We start from the raw sequence: 24,685 nt of genomic DNA, 5'->3' as shown, positions 1-24,685 counted from the left end.
GAAAGGGGTGTTACATCAAAACTGTACAATGAACTAGTAAGACCTCAGTGAGAACATTGTGTACAATTTTGGCCACCATATTACAAAACAAAATATTGATTCTTTGGAATCAGCACAAAGGAGAGAAACCAGATACATTCCTGGATTTAAAGCAATGTTCTGTTCCGACAGGCTAAAATATTTGAATCTTTGACTGTTGAACATAGAAGACTGTGATGCTACCTTCAAGCATGCAATGGACTGCTTCAGAATCAAACCTGAAATCCAGAGGATACTGGAGGTACATTTTTACACAAAGGATTGTAGAACTCTAAGGCAAGCTACCTAGCCTTGTTTTTCATGCTGAAACCCCAGCTTCTTTTACTTTCCTGAATGTTAAGATTGTTTAAAAAATGGTGTTCAACACACTGTGCTGTATGTGCCACGTGCATCTGTGAGCTGGAGACAGCTTAAATAAAGATTTTCAAGTGAAGGTTAAAAAAAGATGATGGAATATGAAAGGGATGGTGGACAAAAGCTATGAAATAAATAATAATCTAATTATTCTGTTTATTGCATTGTGCCTTCAGCGCTGCATACATTATATCATCCACTGCTGAGAGTTTCTTGAAATCCGGCATTATTTCAAGGCCAGCAAAAGTGTGTGGCAATGTATACAGGGGTCACGCTGTGTAGGGTACTGTGGGAGGAAGAAAACAACAACCAGGAGCAAATAAAGTTAGTCACAGCATAAAAGAAAGATCCTTAGAATACTACTTTCTGAATACAGTACATGTGGAGGAGACTGTGTGTGTGTGGGGGGGGGGGGGGGGGGGCATCTAGCTATTCATAATGCATACCATGATTAAAATTACAGTATTTAGTTAGATTTTTGTATCATTGCTGGGTTATATGTCCTTCAAATAATATGAAACCATATAGCAGAATTTCAGTTTAATTTAAGTACTGAAGTACTTTTAAGGCAAAAATAAGAAGGCACCACCATTACAGTAAATTGAAAAGAAAAAAATAATGTTATGTCTTTTTAAATCATGTCACAAAGAATCCACATACTAATGACTAGCAGCCCATTTTTAACGGTATTTGGAACCACAATATTAGACTTTTGTTTTGTCTAATGATGTAAATAACATAGTAACTGTGATTGACAGCACATCACAGAAAGGGGTCTGTATTTAAGGAAGATTTTATCTACACAATGCATAGGTGCAATGTACTTGTAGGAAAACACAACACCCTTTAAAAATAGACAGGAAAGTTCAAAAGTTGCCTGTCAATTTGTGCCCTTATTCCCTTCAAGGATGCTGAGGTTTGATACCTAATGTAGAACATCCCCAGCAGCAAAATAAAAGCAGTACTTTTATTGATGCAATGTAAGCAATAAAGTCTACATTATCTCTTATCCACAGGAAAACAAAAATCAATACCACCACTAGAGCCTCCGCAGCACAGTACAGTGCACAGAGTGGTCTAGACAAGGAAAATAACTATTGCCCTACTTATTTGGTTTAATTGTTTTCATGCACCCTGCTTCAAAACCAAATAACAGATGAGTGATGATTTTAAGATAACATAGTTCCAGCATTATTTTAACTGACAAGTTCCAAGTCTATTTTTGCACAGCAAAAACATTGCCTGCTCCATTTGCTCCCTGTGATGGAAGTGTGGATGACTGACTGGTATAAAATGAAAAAAAAAAGTTTTATTGTATCAGTCTTTTTCACAGCAACTTTAAAAAAATTGAAATCATAATTTCACACCAAGGTAAAACAAAATAGAAAGAATCTGCAGTTGGAGGCTTCTGTATAAAGCCTGAACAAGGCATGCTTCAGCAATACGTTGTGAAAATAACATTACTGGGACAGTGAAATCCTAGATTATTTCCATAACACACTCATGTGTCCATACATTTGCACATACAGTATACACAGACTATCATAATAACACAGCTTTCTCAGTATGAAACATGAAACAACAGGAGACTAACTTACAGAACTGAAGACTGAGGCTGAGGATAGCCAAGAGGGCTGCCACAACCAGCAGTAAAATAAACCGATTCCGAGCAACCATTCTTCTGCACATCTGTGTTAGCCTATCATACTTCCACCTGCTCTTGCCTCCACCTGTAAATACAAAATGCAGATGAGTAAAATGTTCTTATATCACACAACTCATTCACATCTGGTCTTTATTTTATGGAGAGCAAAAAGGCAAGCCTTCAGTTTATGATGACCTGGGCAGAATGCAAATAACAGGTTGCCTAATGGACGCACTGGGAAAAGCGCACAAACATCTGAGTCTTAGAAAATTACATGGTTCCCATGCCAACGTATCTCAAACATGTAATTTGCTTGTGACGCCAGGAACTTCCTAAAAGGATGACCCACTTTTATGTACGGTTTGAGTACTTTAAAATCTTCTGCCTCATATTGTACATTAAAAAAATCTAAATCCCTATATCCCTTAGGCCAGCTGTAGAACAAAACATATAAACAACAGTGACAAAGGGATTTTAAATCATACATATTTTAATCAGCGGTCACACATCTTACACACAAAATCCTGTCCAGTTATTCTGGAGAGGATATTTCTAGAATTTCCAGGAAAAGGGCCATTAGGGCATCTTAATATGCTACGTGGGAATTTTCTGCTGTTTCAAAGCTCTTGAGATCTAGCTAGTGTACTGTAGGTGAGATATTAAGTCTCCTGTGAAAAGTGAATAACTGAAGTGTGCATGCATCTCCTTTCCATTTCCTTCAACTGGAGGGCTTTGCTGGCATAAAGCAGAAATGCAAAATTTAAGAAACGTTTTTTAAAAATATTAAGGAAAAAAAACAACTGTCACAGTTTCAAGATCAAAGATTTAAAAAATCATCTTTGCATTTTTCTTCAGAGTGATACAGTTCTAAACAAATTGGGTAAAACAATTTTGTTTTCTGGTTATGCATTCTTAGAGAACTTCAGTTTTAATTCTTCCCTCACCAATGAATTCAGCATGCAAATGTAAAAAATGTGCTTATGAGGCCTCTAGCATTATGCTCCAATATAGTATAGCAGTAGAGAACTACTTAGTTCATGCTGGAGCATCATACTATAAATAGGGACTCCTGTAGAGACAGAAGTGATGCATCATTATCATTGCAACAGTACAATCTACCAAGCTCAGAGTAAGAATGCAGGGTGCAAAGGAACACGCAGAGTTTATCTTTTCTTTGACATCTAAACTTCATACCAAATATATGGGTGTTAGCCCTGTAACAGTGTTATTTCATAAAGGGCTGAGAGAGAGAGCCCTTCCTTGGTACTTATGGAACAGAACAGACTTTTTTAGAAGTCACCCAGTATGTTTATGGGAGGTGTGAGAAAATCCAAGGTAACATGATAAATCCATGAACAAGGTGCTCTATCTCAGGACCTAAGAGTTGTGCAATGTAAGCACAGCAGCACGTACTGGGATGCAGAATGGTCTGAAGTTTAATTTCAGCTTAGTAACAGGCTCCTGCTCAAATCAGTGTTTCCCAGCCATACTACAGGCTAATCATAGGAGAAAAGACAGCAACATAGTATGATGACGTGGTGTTAAAATGTTCTGAAAAAGAAGACATTGCCACAAATTTAGACAAAATGTGTCTACCTGTGCAAAAGTAGATTTTAATGCGTTTAGATCTGGATGTAGCCTTTGATCAACTGGCTCTCCTACATACTAGACCAGGGCTGTCACACATTTAACCCACCAAGCCCACGTGTTTAGCAAGCACTGGTGTTCCAGGCTGAGCCATCAGCCAGGATTCAATAAGCCCACAGACGAAGCAGGCATGTCTGGTGACATTATTGTATTAGTATCAGACACACAGCAGTCCCAGTGGTTCTCTAGCTCTATCCAATCACAATACCCCTTTTTAATGATGTTACAGAACTTGTCTCACACAGGCTTCTCTTTGCAAAAGAACAGCGTGGGAAAAATTGACACTATGAGACCTGTATACACACTTTTCCAAAAATCCTCCTCTGAATTTTGCAACAATGTCAGTAACTGAACCACTACTGTCTCACTGGAGGAGTACCTAGAGATTGTTTAAATGATTCCTGAACATGTTATTAAAGGGCTCATAATTATGCTACTAAGTTAAAGAAAAATAGAGCTGTGTGGTTCAAGGGAAGTGGAGAAATGCATATTTGTTTGTACAAGTTAATGGAAAGCTGGAAAGACATATTTGATTTGTATAGCAGCTAACCATTGCCATAGAGCTATAACAAGGGTTGTAGAAGTGAATTTTGTTCTGTTCGTACAGTATATTGTCGGACGACATCCCTACTGTATATCTTTGCCTTTTGCCAGTTTTCTTTCCCAATTAAAAAACCCAATATAACTACCAATTAAAAAACAAGGTGAGCTGCTTCTCACTTATCATCACAAGCTCTGTGTTAATCATACCACTTCCTCAAGCAGAATTTACAGGTGACGTTGATGGCTACTAATCAAGATGCAAAGACTGCTAATTCCATGTTAAAGTGAGGTATTTCACCATAGAATAAATACATATAACATTAAACAGTACAAATGAAACTATGAAAATGAACTATGAAACTATGTAATGGCTGTGCCTAGCATTTAGATAACTTACTGTGTGATACATATGGCCTGCATGAAGTACCTTTAAATCCAATCTGGTCCACCACAGCATACGAATGGAAACCCCTGTACTTTATTATTTTTTTCACTGATTTAAGTCAGTTTACAGTTAACTGAAAAAAAGCATCTGCCTGAAATGACTGCAGCTCTTTGTGCAATTAAAAATAATAATATAATAAGGGAAGCCTCTGGGCCATTTGACATTGCAAATGAGAGTGTATTCTCAACTGACTTAGCCTAACTGGTTAAATAAAGAATTTCAGAACCTAAAACAATGTGTGACTATCTTTTAAACAGAATTTCTGCATCATCTAAAATTTGAATTTAATTTCATTTTGACACCTTTATTTGTAACCATTCTTCTACAAAAAGTATTGCACATGGCCAACAGAGAGAAAGAACTGGAATAACACATAATAGCAGAAATGCACATTCAGAGGTTTGGCGCATTTCTTTATGCCAAAAAAAGACAAGCTAGGCCTGATTTTTGTCCATTTAGAAATCCAGTGCCAACACAGTATGCCCTACATCCTCAGCCAATAGCATAAACTAGGTGGTGCAAAGAGACTGGCCACTCAGTCACACACCACACCTGGAGCTTCAAGCCTTTTAGCCCTGTCAGTCAAGCCCAAACAGTGACTGTGTATTTCAATCAGGGCCACGCAAGTCATTTTAGGAACCACACAGACTACATTTAAGCATATCAGCCAAGCTTATACAAAACAATAACTGAAGATATCATGGTATGCTAACAACACTCTGGAGCTGAATATCCTTAAAACTGTTGAAATGGTGGATGGACTTTTCAGAAACATTCTCCAAAACCTCTCTCACTGGTAATCAATGATGTGGCTGTGTGTGTGGTGGAATCCTTTAAGGTTTTTGGAAATTATGTTCTCTAATACCCTTAAATGGGACGTGAATATCACCAGTGTCAGAAGAAAGCACGGCAGGGAATGTACTTTTTGAACCAACTGAAAAACTTTGGTGAATCTCAACCAATTCTGATACAGTTTTACAGAGCCCTTACTGAGAGCATTCGGACGGCCTCTATAACTGCTGGGTGTGGCAACGCGTCTGCCTGCTCCCAAGGCAAACTGCAGTGCTCATCAGCTGTCCTCCGCTGGTTTCTACAATTCCAGCACAAAGAAGCAGGCAGGAAAGATTGCTGAATACCCCTCCCACCCAGGTTACCACCAGTTTCATAAACGTCTCTCAGGAAGACACTACCAGTCTATTAAAACCAGACCCACCCGGTATTTTAAAAGATTCATTTATGTGCACCGTCTTAATGATGTCTATTGTCTTGTTGTGTGTGCTATATGTAGAATGTTTTGCAGCACTAAGTAAACTGGAGTAAAGTCTTTGTACATGAAATGTACAGTACTTGGCAAAAGGTTATTGTGATCCTGATACCACTTATTAAATCACAGACCTATGGATCCTTTGGCAGAAGAAAATTCTGAATATCTTATATCTCAATATAATATTGACAAAATTGTTACAACTCTTTCGCACTTTCAGATAACAGTATTATGATACTGTAGTACAGTATTTCACATGAATACCCATGGTGGAAAACAAAATTGACAAGACTGGTTAATTTAGACTCAGACACACCACTTTTCACATGAAACACTGTGCTGGTATGCATGTGTACAATTTTCTCTTGAACCTCTGCCAGCTAAGCCCTAGAACTGCAATGCCACGTTTTGCACTGTTACAGCTCTGTACAATTACATGAGCTGTGGTCAGACAGTATCAGCATCACCCTTCATCTGAAAGTCAGGATTGTCCTGTGAAAAGAGCACACTTACACAACACTTGTAAAACGTGTCAAGCAGTACAGCTTACAACACTAGAGTTCTAGAATACAAATTTACACCTCCATTGTACAGTTTGCATTTCTTTGAATAACACATACCTTCTTAAGTACTGCAAGCCTAAGTAATAACTACATTTACTTACATTTTCAACAAAAAAATTATACCTTCTCTGTAATTACACAGATTGTAATAAACATACAGTATTAGTGTAATGTCTCAAAGTATGTTATACGCCTATTCAGATCTCAAGGCTACATTCCAGTTGTCACTACCTATTTTCTGTTGCACAAGGTTTTTTTTTCCTTGAATACTCCCTTAATATTTTAAACTGTGTCAGGATCAGAGGTAAAATACTGCTTAACACACCCTCCCCATTTGAGGTAGTTTTCAATAAACTTCAAAGCTGGATAGAAATTCTTGGTACCCTTGGGATTTCAACAGAAATTACATTACTTTGTTAGCATACTCACTTATGACTTGCTATCTCATCCACTTTGATCACTGCTACCCCAGGAAAAAAAGAAGGGATCAGATCCACATTTCCCCAGTGTTTTCACACAACTGGCCAGTGTTCATTGGTTTTTTCCCCAGCTGGGATAATCATTAATCAAACTCAACAAGCATTACATACAATGTGACCTAGTAATTCAGATTTAATATTTACTTAGTGTGCAATGTGTTATCTGAATTATTTGTCATCGTGTGCTTTCAGCATTTCCTTTAGCTTCTCATGACAAGCTTGTTAAGCAGATTTCTTCTACAATTAACAAAAAATAGTTCCAACACAGCAGATCTGCCTTTGACAGCATTTAATTCTCTTCAATTAATTAATGAACACACATATTTCCTAAGACACAGGAAGCATACACATATGCACATAACAGGGCAAATAGCATGTTTACTATACAGTCTATGATACAATAATGCAAGTGTATACAAATATATGTCAATGCACAAACCAAGGTTACATGGTTCATAAGAAGAACAAAAACTTTATACATGTAACATTTTGTGTACTCCACAGCAATGGCAAACTAAAGGATTACACCCAAGCATTGGGTCAAAGGGTAAGACCCTTACATACTGCTTCAGAGCAAAACACGTCTCCTGAATTCAGCATGTAGTTAAAATTACAACAAAGTAAACAGGAAAGATGGTGACAGTGACTCCTTACTGTAAACCTAAAACCTGCTTCTTTCTTTAAATACATAATTTTGTGGTCATCAGAGGGGGAAGAACTATAAAGTGGCTCTTCTGCAGATTTCATTTTCTTTTTTTTTTATTTGGATGCCGTCAAAGAGCGTCTTGAAAGATTTTTCCATGCGAAAACAGTGAATGCGGTTGGTCCTTAAGTGACCTTTGATTGGCGCGGACGAGATGGGTCGTTCTTGTTCCTCTACACCCCATCCTGTCAGCACTGTATCCGGCACAGAAACACCAATGCTGTCTACGGGGCGACGCCAGATGGATAGTAGTTTTATATTCTCAAAGTTCCGACCCCCCGCCAGAAAATTAAATTAAAACAAGGTACATCGCACCCGTGAAGGGTGAAGAAAACGCTATTGCACATACAGTACAATATCTCAAACTAGTAGTGATGCCGCTTTAACTCAAATCAATTACCCGCATAGGGAAGCAAACCCTTATGTTACAACCTATCTTACAAATTCCGTTTTTCGCCACAGCTTGCTCTTCAACCGCAAGCACAAACAAGGACTGCAGCCATTCCTGCAGTCTTGAGGTTCTCTTGCTTGCATTTTTCGATTTGACGCAGAAACACGGTGTGCCACAGTAAGTCACGGTCCAAAATCAAGTGTCTCCATTATATTTTCCAACGAGTGGAGGAACCGCGTGCTACACAGTTCAAAATTCCTCTCACATGCAAAAAGACAAGCTTTTGCATGATATTTTGCATTCATGCAATGGCTAGTTCTATTATTCTTCGTCATTTTAGAATAAACACTAATGACACCATTCTTTCTCAGTCGGCTATTCAATTGCAAGTACAGTAAGTACTGTACTACGTGTTACTACCCTATATTAAGAGTAACAGTTGATTACGAATTTTGAAGTTGCAGATGTTTGTCGCCTACCATTTCATTAAATCTTTGCGAAGCTTACTGTCAGCTGGTCATTCACCTTTGTTTTGCAAGAATCATCGAAATGCATGGCATTTAAAACAACGAAGAAACGTTTACTAAAGATTCAGACCACTAGTTAAAATCTCTTTTTTCATGACACTGCAATGCCAAAATTATTTGAAAAATATTTAAATGAGATCTTCAAGTGTGCCAAACAGATATATGTACTTTTAATTGAGAGTACTAAGGTCTCTAAATTCACTCGTCAAAATAGATTGTAGCCTACTTAAAATCAAATTACTTTAGTTCGTCTCAGATTCACCCAGGAAGGTGTGAGGTCGTAGATAAGAATGAAAGAAACTAAAACGGACTTGTAAATTGCCTTCAGTTTTTTCTTGTTCTTCCGGGAATTGTTTGATCACATCACTGAAATATAGTACATTATTGTCCACAAGAGTTTTCTCCCTTTAATGCAGAATTACGCACTCAAGTTATATTTGTATTACTAACAGAAGGAATGTGCAAACTACGCGTTAGTCTCACACGCTGAAACTTTCCTCCAGTCCCTTCTGACCCATCCTGTTCTAGTGGAAACACTGTAACGAGATTAAACTACTCAAGTTTTCACAGCATTGCATTTATTCCGAGCCCAGGGTTTAAAACACTGTTCCACCGTGCCAAGCAACTCAAGGGCAGAAACGTAGATAAATAAAAAAAAAGAACTACTTGCATACCATTTCAAATTAGCACACCTGCTTTTTTTGTCTCTTAATCGCAGCCACAATACCTTTGTGTGGGCTACATACAAGTAGGACAAAAAGACCCTGCCATTTCCGAGCAGTACATTGTAATGCATGTAGACTAAAAAAGCCCAACCCACGTTTGCAACGTTGCATATAAGGAGGAAAACAGGAGAACTCTAAAGAAGAACAAGAAATCCAACGCTTACCTAGCCAGCTTCAAACAAAATAGCAAAAGAACTTATAGCTGCTGGCGTACGTGAATTATCTTCTATTTTTCACCCGGCTTTTTGTGTTCTGGCACAACGTGAAGCGTCAGGGCTAATTTTTCTGGCTTCGCCGCGCCGCCTTCAGGCTAAACCTACGAACGCTTCCGTCTATTTTCTCTCCTGTGTCCTGTATTCATTAAGCTTGGCAACGCTGTTTGCGGAGGTGCTGTGGCTCTGTTTCGGGGCAAAACGGGCAGATAGGTGAGGCTCGTTTAGACCAATTTATGTAATACCCGCGATATTCAATGCACCAGCTGTAAGATTTCCATTTGGGTCGCGCACTCAGCAAACTGTAAGAAACCCAGGTTGCTGGAAGATAAAAAAAAGTACGTCACGTGTGTATCCACGTTCCGTACCATAGCAACAAGTCGATAAGAGAGCGATCCTGCGTTGGGGGGTGATCTATGATTTTCATGTATATTAACTAGATGGTAAGTGATATTTGTAAGACGTCTGCAGGTAGAAGATTCAGCCCGCAACTGCACATGAAAAAAATGTCTTGTTCTGCTCAGACAAATTGCTAGATGTTTTCAAGATGGACTTTCATGTGACATAATTTCAACTGTAATTGCAAATGAGTAATGGACTATAATTATATAAAGGTGCATTCCTTGTTCACAGTTAAGGATTTACAGTCAATAGAAGCGTCGCTTTGCTGATGGTAATATGGATTTGCTGATTTACCGGTGAAATAATTAAATCTCCAATTTTGTTGTATTTTTTATGACGAAGAACAGACACAGTGTTATAGGACGCTGAGGGTTTTCACATCCATTTGAAGAACGTTGCCACAGTTTTCACTTGTCACTTTACTCAAGAAACTGTACAGTAGATACACTGTATCTGTCTCAATTCATATTATTCATGCAGTGTTCGTAGATGACTTGTGTGTACTTGCATGAAATAAGTAAAAATAATCGTTCTAAAATACACATAAGTCAAGAAAGCTAACAAAAACGGAGCCCATTTGACACAATGTGCTCAGTGGGCTCATTGTGGCTTATTTATAGATGTAATAAACTCATCAAACCATCACTTGAAAACTCCCTGTATGCCAGTTTGTGTCATGCACACTCTACTTTCACAAGTTTCAGGGTTTGATTCTGGGTATTCACACTTTCAGTGTTTTGTATAAAAAAGGAAATGTTCTCTACTTTGAATCAGAAGATGTTGTTTCAGTGCACCTTTGACTGTCCCTTTCTGAAGTCGCCTATGTCAAATCTCTTCCAAAGTTCCTGCTGTATGCTACAGAGAGTTTTTAGCTTTTCTATTAGGCTTATTTAGCTGCTTCAGAACATCTCATGCAAATTTTAGCTTTGAGCAAAACGCTTTGAAAATCAAATTCTAAGTTCCTGCAAATTCTAAGTTCAGGCTTTAGAATGCAAATATCTTGTGGATTAATCAATTCGAATCCTCGATGTGTTGCTGGTGAATCCATTGAGCGCTTCCAGTTTCTTAATCTTTTGTCAGCATAGTGAAAACTGGGAATCAGTTCATCCCAAATTGAAAGAAATCATCAGACTACAGAAATAAGTTCAGTTCTGAACATGTTAGAAATGCTAAGCTTTCTTCAGATACTCTGTATATATATATAGGAGATGAGAAAACATCTAACGTTTTGAATTGCTGTAAAACCTGCCATTGGCGCATTAGCCTATTCAACAGACGTTCCCACACACATTACTGAAGTAATCCATTGGTTTAACCTTAAACAGAGTTAACACACAGGCCTTACTAGTCAGTCGGCAACTAATTTACCTACTGGCTCATGTCATCCACAAGTTTATGGTACATGTAGTTGAACACCAGAACCTAGATTTGTAGACGTTCAAGTAGGTAGCTGCGTCAGCATGTGTAGGCTGCAAAGGAACAAGTAAAGGTTTATTCATTTTATACATTATACAACGTGTCTCTTTTCTTTTAAGCATGGAATAAACCTTAACTTGTTCCTAGATTTGTAGCGCCATCACGTGGCCACTTTTGATCTCGATCCTGTTTCTTCCTCTTCTGGAAAATACAACTAGTCAAATATGTCATGAGTGAGGTATAGTGGCCATTATACGCCAGTTCCACTAAACAGCTGATCAAGTCAGAAAGGTACCGTAGCACAAACCATCACATCACCATGCTTCCAAAGCAAAAACAAAAAATAGGATATAAAAAGGTAACAAACAAGATGAAGCCATTCAATTCATCTTTGCCTCCATCCTTTCAAGAATAAAGACAGGGTACGAGTTTCCACAACACAGTTGTTGGTTTTGTTCCACACAACCCTTTTGAGTTAAGTGCCATTGAAGATTTTGAATACGTGCATTAGGTCCCCTCGTGATCTTCTCCTCAGAATTGAGTTCTTTAAACCTGACTATATATATATTAAAAAAAATATTTCAAACATAAAAAGATACAAAACTACTAACAGCGCAACACAGACGGCAGCTCAAGTCATTAAAGAAGACGAAGACTTCATCCACCGTAGCGACCATCCAGCAGTTTCCATAATGAGATGATGAGATACATTTTCTGAATTGAAGAATAAATTGGCTCAAATGTTTGTTTTTTTTCAATAACCGTTTTAATTACTGTACTGATTTTTGTTCACGAGTCTTAACACATTTCAGAGGAACGCTATAGAGTTGCTTTCAAGATAAATACTGTCATCTAGCGTTCAAAATAAAAACTACATTTATTTTCAATTACTGTTGTTACGAATACACGTTGTAACTATGTTGATTATTAAAGCTGCCGCTTAAAAGGAACATTTTGTCATGTTTATTCAAAACTTGACTTTCTTATGATCTGACAGATTGTTCCTATAAACACCTTCACTTAAACATCCGAGGCAAAATATTTAAAGAACAGATCATTTAAAGTTTCAATATGTTTTTAACAGTATTTTGCAAAGTATTCAAGAAAAACAAAAAATAAATGAGACATTTTACTTCCTGACTAAATTTTAACATGAACACTGAAGCTTGTCCATTGTATGTGGTGTACTGTTAATTGGGATAACAAAATACTGAGCCTAAAATTCAGTTTACAAAATGCCAGGTACTCAGTGTTTAGTATTTGGATTGAGTTAAAATTGCCAAAATGACAAACCAGTTGTTTGAGGGACAGACCACGCCTTGAAAGGCATCAGCCAAAATAAACAGAGGCTATCACTTCTGTCGGATCAGTTGGTATTTCCATAATCCTTTTCCAATTTTAGGAGTAGCATAAAAAACTCCCAGAAGAAATAACTTATGCAATACATGAAAAGAAAAATGATCTCTGTTCCCAGAGGTCATTCTGCAGCAGAAAGCTTGACAGCTGAAAGATGTCATGTTCATACCATATTCATAACGTATTCTGTGGGTCAGAAAACATCTGAGATGGTGACAGAAAGAGTGGCAGGGTTTTTTTTCACCCATGAATGTCATTTTGCTCTCGACAAACCTGAAGGAAAACAAAGTGTGCGGACATTATAATAGCGGTTACGTTGTTGTGTTGTTCCCATCATCCTATACCATCTGTGGGAATCTGCACAAGAAGAGTGGCAGAACAGTCTAGCCACCACTAGGTTTAAAATATTTAATTAAATCCGCCAGGCGTAAATGCTGCAGTTCTTTTGTGCTTCTGTATACAGTACTTTTACAAACAGTCCAAAGCTCCACATAGAAGTTCAGGAAATGAAGACAGAGACCAGGACTTCTTTTACTGAGCTCCCACATCTCGTAAATGAATCTGCACTGATTTATAATCCGTTCTTGAAATAATATTTGAAGGCATGTCAGTCATATGAACATGCTGTAAAATGTGCCCCTACAGTCAAGGTAATTTTCAGTCGGTGGTCATGAGGGACAGGAAAAAAGTCTTTGAATATGTGAATATCATGGGACACTGATTAGTGCAGAGTCATCTGTCTCTCAGTTAAACCTCTTTTTAGTATCTTGGTAATTTAAACCAGCAGTTACACTTACCAAACTGCAAATAAACCATTTAATTTCTGAATGAAATGTGGAAAATGAAGAAAGATGAATAGGGAGCTGCATCAGTGTGTGGAATGCAAAAGTGCAGGTTAATTCCACACTAAGTATTAAATATAATGTGTTTCAGAACACAAATATAAATCCTGACCAAGGTCAGTGTCTGCAAGCGATGTAACATAATTATAAAACGGAGAATTGTAGGATGGGGCTTTGGTTCATACTCACATAATGGCCTGCTCCTTTGCTGGTGTAAATTCAGATATTAAAAGAACTGTACGTTGAACATGTTTGTTTATTTGCTGTTTGGCATTTTGCTTTCAGTCATGGTTGTGTGACAAGTGCTTGTTTTTTCTACCAGGCCCAGATGGTGCAGGCTTGGATACCTTTAGCAAAGACACCTCAGTGGCCAATGTTTAACATGAGGGGCCAGAATGCTATAAATATCAGTGGGTATGAAGGTCAAATAATTTATCGAAAACAAGCAGGCATCAGTTGATCATTTACTTACCCTCTTGTGCATTTTTGGAATAATGACACCATTACTCAAATTGATTTTTTAAAGTTATCAGGTTCTGTACCTCGTGCCAAATTACGACCTAATTCATAGTCTTCCAGGAACAGGCAGGATGAGAATTCTGCACACCCCACTCCTCACACATCAAAGGACTGTAATCTCTCAACTTTCTGGTACAAAATCTTTTGTAACAGCTCATCTAATGCCCTACAGTATGTAATAGTGAAACATTTAATACTGACATGTTTGTCTAATCAAGAGAGTTTACATAAGAGTTGACAAACGATGCTTAAGTCAGTCAAGCAGAAATGTTCCCTTTCTGAATTGTTTTTCACTGAATAAAAAATCATAGGTAGCAGTGGAAAACATGCACTGAAGGCTATTTATCTGCTTTGCCCACATTTCATTTGTACTTAATCCAAATTGATGGTCAGCTGAAGAAAATTAAAGTCTGATGCACTTTATACACAGACTGTATAAATGTGAATTTACATACAGTAGTGCATAAAGCTTTGTGATATTTATTCTTTACTGAACACAGAGGTACAAAAACTGAGTTTTTTTTAAGGCAACTGTAGACATAAGTGTGGCAATTTCAAAATTAGGAGGATGGTGTTTCTTATTTATTTTAAAATAAATTGCAAAGAACCACTAGTATTTATGCACGTATTTGATAATTACTTTACCAAATTGTGTTTGTCCAGCTGTCAAGACAAATCTCATTTTCAGGTTCATCTACCAGTCTTAGTTCAGGGTTCAGAATAGGTTTCAGATTCAGCTCAGACAGAGTCACGTTCATTGTGTAAGTTGTGCATGGGTGGGTTTGTTGTACATGGACAAGAAAGCTGTGCCTTGTTTTCTGAAGTCTTAGTTTGCTCTATAGACTTTTGTAATAGAAAGGTCAGCTTTGAGTTTCCTCAAAAAGATAATGACCAAAATAATTATATTTTGTAGGAACAAATGGTCATGTTATTAAATCTAGCAGGATCTTAACAACGTTATGATAATGGGCACATGAGAAGTTGTAAGACAGGGAAATTGAATTATAAAAATTAAGGGAATGATACAGTCAAATAATTCTTTAAACCGGAATGACTGTACATACCATTCCAGCTACTAAGTGAATCTTGCCAAATTCTTGTCTATTCAAAAGTTTTTTAAGAGTGTAAGTATTCATGCACAGTAAATGTGCTTAAAAAACCTGTCTTTGGGAAACTAGTATATCCTAAGAATTTTAAACAAAAAATAAAAAGGAACACTGCTTTTGGTTGTTAGCAATTTTGACAAATCGTGAAAATTTAAATAACTGGTAAATAACATCAAACAACTTACTGTGAGTTAAGGTCTTTCTTTTCTTTCTGAAATTCATCAGGTTTATTTATACGTTGACTTTTTTCAGATAATCTGAATAATTTAATACGATAATGTGTATCTCAGTATGATACTACTGCATGTAATGTGCCTGCAAACATGTCTAATCAGACTAGCTATATCTATTGTATTTCATACTGAATGCCAGAACTAGATCACAAGATTCCGAGAGAAAGCCTACACATGTGCTTCCATTTAAATGATTTACTGGTCACCACCCAGGGATCAGATGAGGATCTTCCTGCTATCTGATCCTGAACACAGTGAGAAGAATAAATAGGCTGAATTCTAACTAACAATGCCCAATTTGCAAAGTCTGTTCTACCCTATTAATGGAGTAAATGACGGGTGAGCCAACTTTGCACGTATTTAAGAACAAAAGAAAAGTTACGAAAGGGAGGAGCAATGTTCCCTCTAATTTTTAATGGCCTGTCTGCGCAAAAATTTCAAGTTGTGCAAATTTTTTCCCCAGTGACAAAAACATGTGCGCACTAAATTGAGTGTATGTACAATTGTAAACCTGAAATTATTTTTTGTTAATTTAGTCATTCTCACAGAAGCATAGAGATCCAAAGGACTGGGACAGTGATTCAACGAGCCCAGTCATAGAGACTGAGTGTCGAGCGAGCATGAGCAGTGAGGTACGAGACTACAAGAGCATAGATGTTGATGATCGAGTAGCAATAATAACGCATACGGCCAAGTTGGGCCTCTCGCAGCCCGTCTCATATGGTCAGTTTAGCATTTTTCAATTGACGACCATGTTTATTTTCTTATTATCATTTTTTTTTTCATTTTTTGTGCGCAGTTCAATTTCCTAAGTGTGCTGTTTTCATAGCCTATGTGCGCGCGCACACGCGCCCAGCTTAGAGGGAACATTGACCGAGGACCTAATACAGATCCTTGTGGTACTTGACTAATTGCATTAATTACACTCTGACAGAAAAGCTCAAAAGAGCTTCCACCCCATAGCATCACTCTTTTAACCAGTTTGTAATGTGAAGATATACTTATTTAAGAATTAATAAGGAATGTTATGAAAATCTTTTTGAAAAGCTATACTATAGCATATGCTCAGTTTCTGTCCATTACTGATATAATTAATTATAATAATTGCTTACATTTATATAGTGCTTTTCTGGACAATCCATTCAAAGCGCTTTACAGGTAATGGGGACTCCCCTCCACCACCACCAATGTGCAGCCCCACCTGGATGATGCGACGGCAGCCATAGTGCTCCAGAACGCTCACCACACATCAGCTATCAGTGGGGAGGAGAGCAGAGTAATGAAGCCAATTCACAGATATTGCTTGTTTAAAGAAATAAAGTATCTTCATTGCTTTACACATTCAGTTTTGTTCTCATTATTGATTTAATCACCCAACAAGTACTACAGGTACTTATATTAATTTGGCTTAATTTAGTTGCCCTTTTTATTGATGGATGTATCTAGGCATTGTTCCAGTCAATGGGTGTTACCACAGTCTTGAGGAGCTCTTAGATTAATTTTAGATAGTATTATTTTTTTTCTGAGTAGAATTGGTAAAATGTTCAGGTGGGTAGCTGCGTCAGCATGCGTAGGCTGCAAAGGAACAAGTAATAGGTTTATTCCATGCTGAAAAAAAGAAGAAAGAGAACACAACGTTTCGGCCATGGAGCCTTCTTCAGGTGTCAGGCTCCACGGCCGAAACGTTGTGTTCTCTTTCTTCTTTTTTTCAGCATGGAATAAACCTATTACTTGTTGAATTGGTAAAATGCCATCTGGCCTTAGAGCCGTGTGTTGTAATACCTGTAAAAGTTCTGCCTCTTCAATGCTAATATGGTTTAATTCTCAAGTTTGTCTTGGAGTAACCTGAGGCACACTGCCAGGTTCTGTCTTGTTGAACACCTGAGTTAAATATTCTTTAATATACAAGCTATTTTGACAGAGTGTACTTTCTGAAGTACAGATTGTTAAAAGCCAGAAACTTTTAACCTGGTATTATACATTCCTTGCACAGACAAAGTAGGTGTAAAGGTGATCCTGCAACTTGCACAGAACTGTAGACAGATGCACGATTATACTAAGGCCCAGTTATGGGTATTTCTAATGTTAGGTTCTTTCTTTCTTCAAAGAACTGGAGTGCTGTTCACTCACTTTGATCAAATGCAGATATGCAGAACAAATCCCCCTGTGTCACACGCTCCTGCTCTCATTATTACATAAGCAATAATACACACCCATCCGTTGATAATAAGGATGCAATTCCATTTAGGGCTTCTCGTGACGAGACTGTGCACCAGGAATCATTAGAGTCACCAGGGCCCTGAGATGAAATTATGTGAAATGTACTGTATATCAGGTGAATTTTATTATTTTTATAAGCTGTTTTTTTAATAGTTTTCATTAGTTTTCAATTTTCAAAAATAGAACAAAAAAAGAACAAAGCAATACAATACAACACTCCCCCTACCTGCGATGATACCCCCTCCATGTTTCCACCATCTCCTGTGGTATTACGAATACAAGAAGTAAAAGGCTCTAAGCAAAGCATATTGAAATAGGACAACATCCCATACATGCCTGGGGAGTGAATGCGGAGGTACTGTAGTAGCACCAGTATTTATTAAACTGTGGTGAAATCAGACAAAGCTTTTTCTATAGCTGGTGAAGGTACTTGAATCAGCACAGGCTGAGCTCTTGATTCATAATCTGTGCTATATGCCTACATTCTCATATCTGACAGATGGGCACTCATCTCCTTTGATCTCAGTGTGTCAAGTACAGTATATGACTGTGTAGCAGTGCAGCTAGCAAGCAACTCCAGCTTAGCATCCAAACGTAACAGTCTCATGTTTTCATGTATCTATAGTACAGTTTTGTTGTGTGAAATCAAATGCAAAACCTGCAGGATGCAGATTCAAATGCAACCATGTGCAATATATAAATATATAACCTATGTGTGGAGAATTTACTGTTAGATTATAACAGAGGAGGCCTTGCTCTGTGCATTTACTTCAGGTTTCAAATATCATTTTTCCACCATCTTTTTTTCAGCACGCAGATTCTGCAAAACATCTGTTTAATTCAAATAAATTTCTTTCTTTGCTTCAGCTGGAAAGAAATAAAGAGAAACAGACAGTAAGGAAGAGCGTGTTAGGGCATGGCACAGATATTAAGAGTGGCGGAAAATGATGAGTGCCTACGAGGTTTCTTAAAGCTGAGTCAATCATACAGTGCCTTTAATCAACTTGGGTGTAGATGATAAACCTCACTGATACCAATTATTTGAGAAATGCTTTTGCCAAGTACCTTTCAAGTTCCTTCAATTACACAGAAAAAAGATTGTTTCTGTACACATAGGTATATACAGTAATTGTATTATAATGATGTTTAATGATCCATTGCTTCTTTTCTGTCACACATTCAGCTGATAAAAGTATGATTCAAACCAAGATAAAAAAGACCATAACATAACAAGAATATCCTTAGGGTCAGAAACTGAAGAACTACACTTGGCAGTAACGTTTCCATTCCTCCATAATGGGCACTAATGAAATCAGTACACTTTGCACATGACTTTCACTTGTTAAATTGTAATTATAAAACCAAGTAGCATATGCATTTTATTCTGCCACACAAATTAGTAAACCAAATTTTCTCATAATAAACTGTGAGACCCTTTCAAAACCACTCTCCGTCTTTCTGGTCTCTTTTTAGTCAATGTTATATAGATGTCTTTTATGTTTCAACCTTGTAATTACCTTCCCTGATTCAGATAACAATATCACCGAAGATTTAAAATCCTGTCAAAAAGCTATCATTGTTGCAGTAGTTTTTCTATACCACCAATCATTAACATAAAAACTAAAAGTACGCATAGAAGAAAATGAGAGGTCTGTGCTCCCACCGTTTTACACTTAAAGGTCTGGAAATTTTTTTTTCATCTTTTTGTTAGCTTCTAACCTAAATATAGGAGTTCTATAAATATGATAATTTTATTACCAAGAAAAAAGAATACTTCTAACAGGATTATTTTCCCTCTAGTGTTTATCCTAGGACTACCACAGATACCATTTCTGTCACAATTCACTTTTTCTGAGAACATCTGAGCTTATACACAGTATATTGTGTTAGAAAAGCTGATACACTGAACACTTATAAAGATAGTTAGAATATTCAAATAGTTGCATAATGAAAACTGCAATATGAAGCATGTAATTTCGAAGACATGTAAATGGGATCACATGGGGAACATAGTCCCATGGATGGAAGTGGACTCTGAATAGTCCCCTGCAGCTGATATCATATCCTGTGCATGAAGCTCTGCATGATGGATCCAAATAATGATTGTATCAAACCAAAGAAGAGCTCACTGTTCTGTGTAGTTCTACTTTTACATACTGTATACCACATTTCATTGCTCAACAATGTACAGTTTTCATAATACACTTATGTGATTAGACCAATTTACCATTTATTCCTCCTGTAAAAAAATCATATAACCTCATACTGAAAGGCACAAAGAAAGTACTTTCCCATTTAAATGAAACAATTTCCATGCAAGGTTATGTGCCTAATGTTTTCAATTATGAAGCAACATACATACAGTATTTAAGTTATCATATTCTAAACATTTGATTATAATGTCTTTATCATAAAAAACATAGATGCTAATAGATGCAAATCAAATCATTATCAGGGATTTTTTCCAAATTGGCATGACCCAAAAACTAAATGTCTGTTTTGTTACTTATTGTCATATAAAACAGTCTTTCAAGAAAATAATATTTTGGACTTTAATATGAAAAACGCATGACAATTTTGTCTTCATATTACAATGAAATACAAGGCCCTTCTATGTTTAAGTTATATGACAGGTTTAAGTAGGCCAAAGGCCTAACACTGTGCAAGGTTTAAATATGCCACAGACTAAAAATATCAACAGTGAAGTCATCAGGTTTGTCACTCATGGTTATTTCATGGCAGAGATCCCAAAAAGAAGAAGATCCTGGAGATATTATTACATAGCAAAATAAAAAACATTTACCTTTTGTGAAGCCAATTCATGCAGCTGAATAAAAATAGAACTGTTTCTCAGAAGGTGTCCACAATCTCTTTCAGACAATCTTGATTTTATTAATCAGACTGTTACTGTTTTTGTTTAAATTCAATCCAGAACAATAGAAAATGATAAGGTCTCAAAGCTGATACTTTTCAGAAAAGCATGGAGATATTGTCATTAGTTACTTTACTCTCTGTGCTTTATCTGTCTAAAAATTGATGGAATACAACTACCATCTACAAACAAATTGACATTGTTTGCTATTATTTCATTGTTGCTACAGTTCTGAAAATCAGGACATTTCTTAGTGAGAAACATATTGTGAAGTTGTTCCTATGCCATCATTGTGTGATTAGGAATGGAGACTGTAGAAATGGAAGTAGGAGAAGGAATGTGGTATTTCCTAGAATACCTTCCTTACGTGACATTGATCTGTAGCTTGCCAGTGAAATATTTCAAAATAAAAAGAGACCTTGTGGACCATCAGTGATAAATCCGTGGACAGTGTTAACACTTGTTCAGTGAATCTACAGCAAATATAAGACAGCTTGCAACTTATCAGTAGATACTGTACCTTAACTCACTCTCAAGAACAAATTCTTCCTATTGTTTCATCAACATTGGTCAATTGCAAGAATAAACATTCATATCTGAAAAAACAACCGTCTGGAAGTGATACAACATAAATGTGATTCTTTCCTAGGAGTCTTAAAGATTAAACATTACACCTATAAATGTCTATACAATATACACATTGACGACTGTGATTAACATCTCCATGTGGAGGAACAAGAATAAACCTTTACCTATTCCTTTGCAGCCTATGCATACTGACACAGCCACCTACTTGATCAACATCTCCATGTGCCACTAATGTGGCAAACCTGAAGAAAACACTCACAGATCAAAGGCAGTTTCTTTATGTGTAAAACCACTGAGTGCCATTTTCACTTTCATGTGTTGAAAGCAATACAATTGTGTGAAGCAGGGGGTCATGATCACTCAACATTTAAGTGTTAAGTATAATGTGTAATTTATATCATGGGAATTTAAGTCATGATGAGAATTCCAAACATTATTTTTGATTTAAGGAGGCTATTCTTCCCTAATGAAAAGGACAATGAATCTATTAAGTAAAAAAAAAACAACAATGGCTGATATAACTGTAATGGTAAGTAAGTTCGCATTTTGTGCGGATCAGATGAACACAGCAGGTGCTACAGGCCAGGTACAGGGTTGCACACTTTAATGAACAGAGGGAGTAGAAAAAATGGCTCAGCAGGAGCATGAACAGGCAGGTTACAGAGACAGCAGGTACTCCAGACCGTTTGCACATGTCTTCGCAAGACTCCAAGGACACTGCTATTTATAACCCCCTGGGGTGGCTACTGTTATTGTGATGTGGGGGCAGCCCTGCCAGCAGAGTTCAGCATGGTAACTGCTGCCAAGCACTGCTGTCTCACTGTTCTTTATTTGCTTGAAAAAGCCCCAGTGCCATCTTTGTGACTACTAGTCCCATTTAAACCTTCCGTCGTCGTAGGGTCTCTGTGTATCGCCTGTATATCACCTCCAGGGAACATGATAACTGCAGTACTGTGGCCCACTGTGTAACTAAATACTTAATGTGTAACTCAATATATCTGTGAGATGCTCTGAGTTGCCCAACAATGCTAATTTTTCTTTTACAGTGACACTAAAATGCAGAGGCTTCTTATTCCCTTGTTCCATGGCTTTCTGCTGGGCTTTTAATTGTAAGTATATTTGAAAAAAACAAACACATGAAACAAAAGAAACATGGTCAGTTGGGATTTTTTCCATGGAACTCTAATTAAAAGGATACACAAAGTTCAGGAACAGATATACAAGATTCAGTACTGTATATATAGTACATACTGTAAGTATAGAGCCAACGAAAAGTATTGGGATAGAAACTTAAAATAACATGAATTCAGAGGAGTGTGTCATTGATGATATATTCTCTCTATATATTTACACCTCATAGTATTTGTTCATATACATGCAGCAGCATCATCTGCTTCAGCCTTTTTTTATTCACTTCATTTCCTCTGCAAACCCAGTCTTTTCATTTTGCCATCTTACTGACAGTCTACTTGGCCTTTTTTTTTTCTCTTGGGATCCAAATCAGCGTTTCCCTGATCCAAGAATAGTCAAGTGAGTTCATCCTGCTACAGTATGTGTCCAGTCTATTGCCACTCTGATAATATCACCTGCTCTTCTTTGTGCTTGAACCCATTCATTTCCTTTACTGTCTCCTCTTCTTATTCTAATCTAAGTGCCTCTCTTTGAGTTCTCTGTATTTTTCTGTAACATTTTGTACTGTATAATAAAAATACATTCGCATACATTTTGATCTACATATTAAAATTAATTTAATTATATAGATACATATTAAGATTTAAAAGGAGCAGGTACAGTGAGGAAGAAATATCTACATGAGAATATGCATACACTGCAAGAGTATAAAACAAATCATGTCAAATAAAAAATACAGTTTTTTCTGTATTCGTTATCAGTGGGAGGCAAACAGTTAGGTTTGAATCCTATTCCCAATCTCTGAAAGAGTTTGCTTACTTATTTTTCAATGTTTTTTAAAACATTTATCTCCCGGATTTCTGGTCTTCAGGGTATTAAGAGCTGTATCAGCATGTTTGACATGTATATTTTATTTGTTCATATACAATAAGACCCTATTTAAGGTTCTTGATTCAGTATGTTTTATTAATAATAGCATTTTCTATTATTTGCATAGCAGTTTCTGTCGCAAAGAGCTTTAATTACAGGAGGGGATCACCCACCTAGGTGATGCTAGTGGTCCCACTACAACACAGCATATCAGTCTGAGAAGTGAGAGATCTTTAGTAACCACGTTGTCAGGACCTTGCCTTAAAGCCTCAACTGTTGTGTCTGAAATTGCCTTCAGAGGGTGCTTTCTTGCAGCCAGGCTATGAATACCACCTTCTTTCAGCAGACGTATTTTTCAACACTTTGTATCCTGAAGGTGCCAGTGTTTATGGAGATCCTTATGGTTACCTCCCATACCTCCTGTCTCACAGCCTCTGGGGACAGGATATACATGGGTGCTCTTTCAGGTTGGGTTGCCACTACACCAGCAGCCTTAACACATCTTAATCGTGGACACTAGGGTGGAAAGTGAATTCTTTAATAGCCATTCTCCAACTTGTGGAGGTCAATGACTATTTCCTGTAGTCTTTGAAGAGCTGATTTGAACCATAATAATTCATGCTACTACTGAATGGATTCTATGTGTTACCTCCTTTTACACCCCACTGCAACAAGATAGAACTGTATAGTTCCAGAGGATTTCATTGCACTTCCAAAGAGCAGAATATCACTGTAGGTTTGTTTTTGTTACATATTATTTAAAGGAAAACTTCAGAGTATGAATAGTTATCTTCTTGTTTTCTTTATTTGTGCAGATTTATGATTATATATTTAACATTGATAGAATTTCTGATAATGCAATGTGTAGCATTATTAGAATTTGTAAGTTAATTTTTGAAGAAATTACTCAGTCAATAACTCATTCTACTACATGGTGTATTTTGGTTCCCATATCATTGGCGCCACAAATAAATCTAGATAGATAAATCTATAGTGATCTAATAGATAACTCAAACTAATGTAGACATTTCCTATTTACAGACACTTTAGATTTCTTCTGTAAGTCTAATTGAAAATTACAAGCCTGCCTTTTTCAAAGGACACTCCCATTGCTGAGAACAGAAAAATGTGGAGCAGGTATTCTGGAATTCAATGTATAAAGCCACTTCATAAACTCTAAAGAAAAGATGGCATCTTTGCCTTACAACTGACCTTGAGTACTACATTCTGAGAGCACCCAGCCTTACATAACCCTCATTTCAACTAAATAACATTCAGAAGATCTATTCTGTGCATACCATCAGAATATTAGATTGTGGACATAAGTTTATTACAGTGCTGGCCAGCGAGTCCAATGCTGCCGTCCCACGCCTCTGCTGCACATGACAGCCTGTTTTTAATAGTGACAGTGAGTGCAGGGGGCAGGCTGCTACTATAACCCTGACTTGCCTTCATTGATCTCGCCGGGCTCGGTCATGTGAAAGCGGGATGATAGGGCGGAGACTGGTGACGTTTATCTCCGCCTTGTCCAATGGAGGCCTCTGTGTGGGGGCTTGTGATTTGACGATAAACACACTGAGCAGCAACTGCTGC

At 37.2% G+C, this 24,685-nt stretch overlaps 1 protein-coding gene across 3 annotated transcripts in view; it reads right to left on the bottom strand.

Moving 5' to 3' along the window:
• Positions 1-9,593, bottom strand: part of pxylp1 (2-phosphoxylose phosphatase 1) — a 36,495-nt gene extending 26,902 nt beyond the window's left edge. For 2 of the 3 annotated variants that reach the window (XM_088913598.1, XM_088913601.1), the window contains exons 1-2: positions 6,930-7,004; positions 1,992-2,123 (exon numbers count right to left, since the gene is read on the bottom strand). In XM_088913598.1, the coding sequence (XP_088769724.1) occupies positions 1,992-2,082 (91 nt within the window). In that variant the 5' untranslated portion in view covers positions 2,083-2,123; positions 6,930-7,004. Of the gene's footprint in view, positions 1-1,991; positions 2,124-6,929; positions 7,005-9,489 lie in introns of those variants that run through there. The other variant, XM_088913599.1, reaches the window with a different exon arrangement.
• Positions 9,594-24,685: the final 15,092 nt, after the last annotated feature.

Source organism: Atractosteus spatula, chromosome 4, assembly GCF_055471065.1.
Source record: "Atractosteus spatula isolate fAtrSpa1 chromosome 4, fAtrSpa1.hap1, whole genome shotgun sequence".
NCBI lineage: Eukaryota > Metazoa > Chordata > Actinopteri > Semionotiformes > Lepisosteidae > Atractosteus > Atractosteus spatula.
This window is presented reverse-complemented; position numbering and strand designations above follow the sequence as displayed.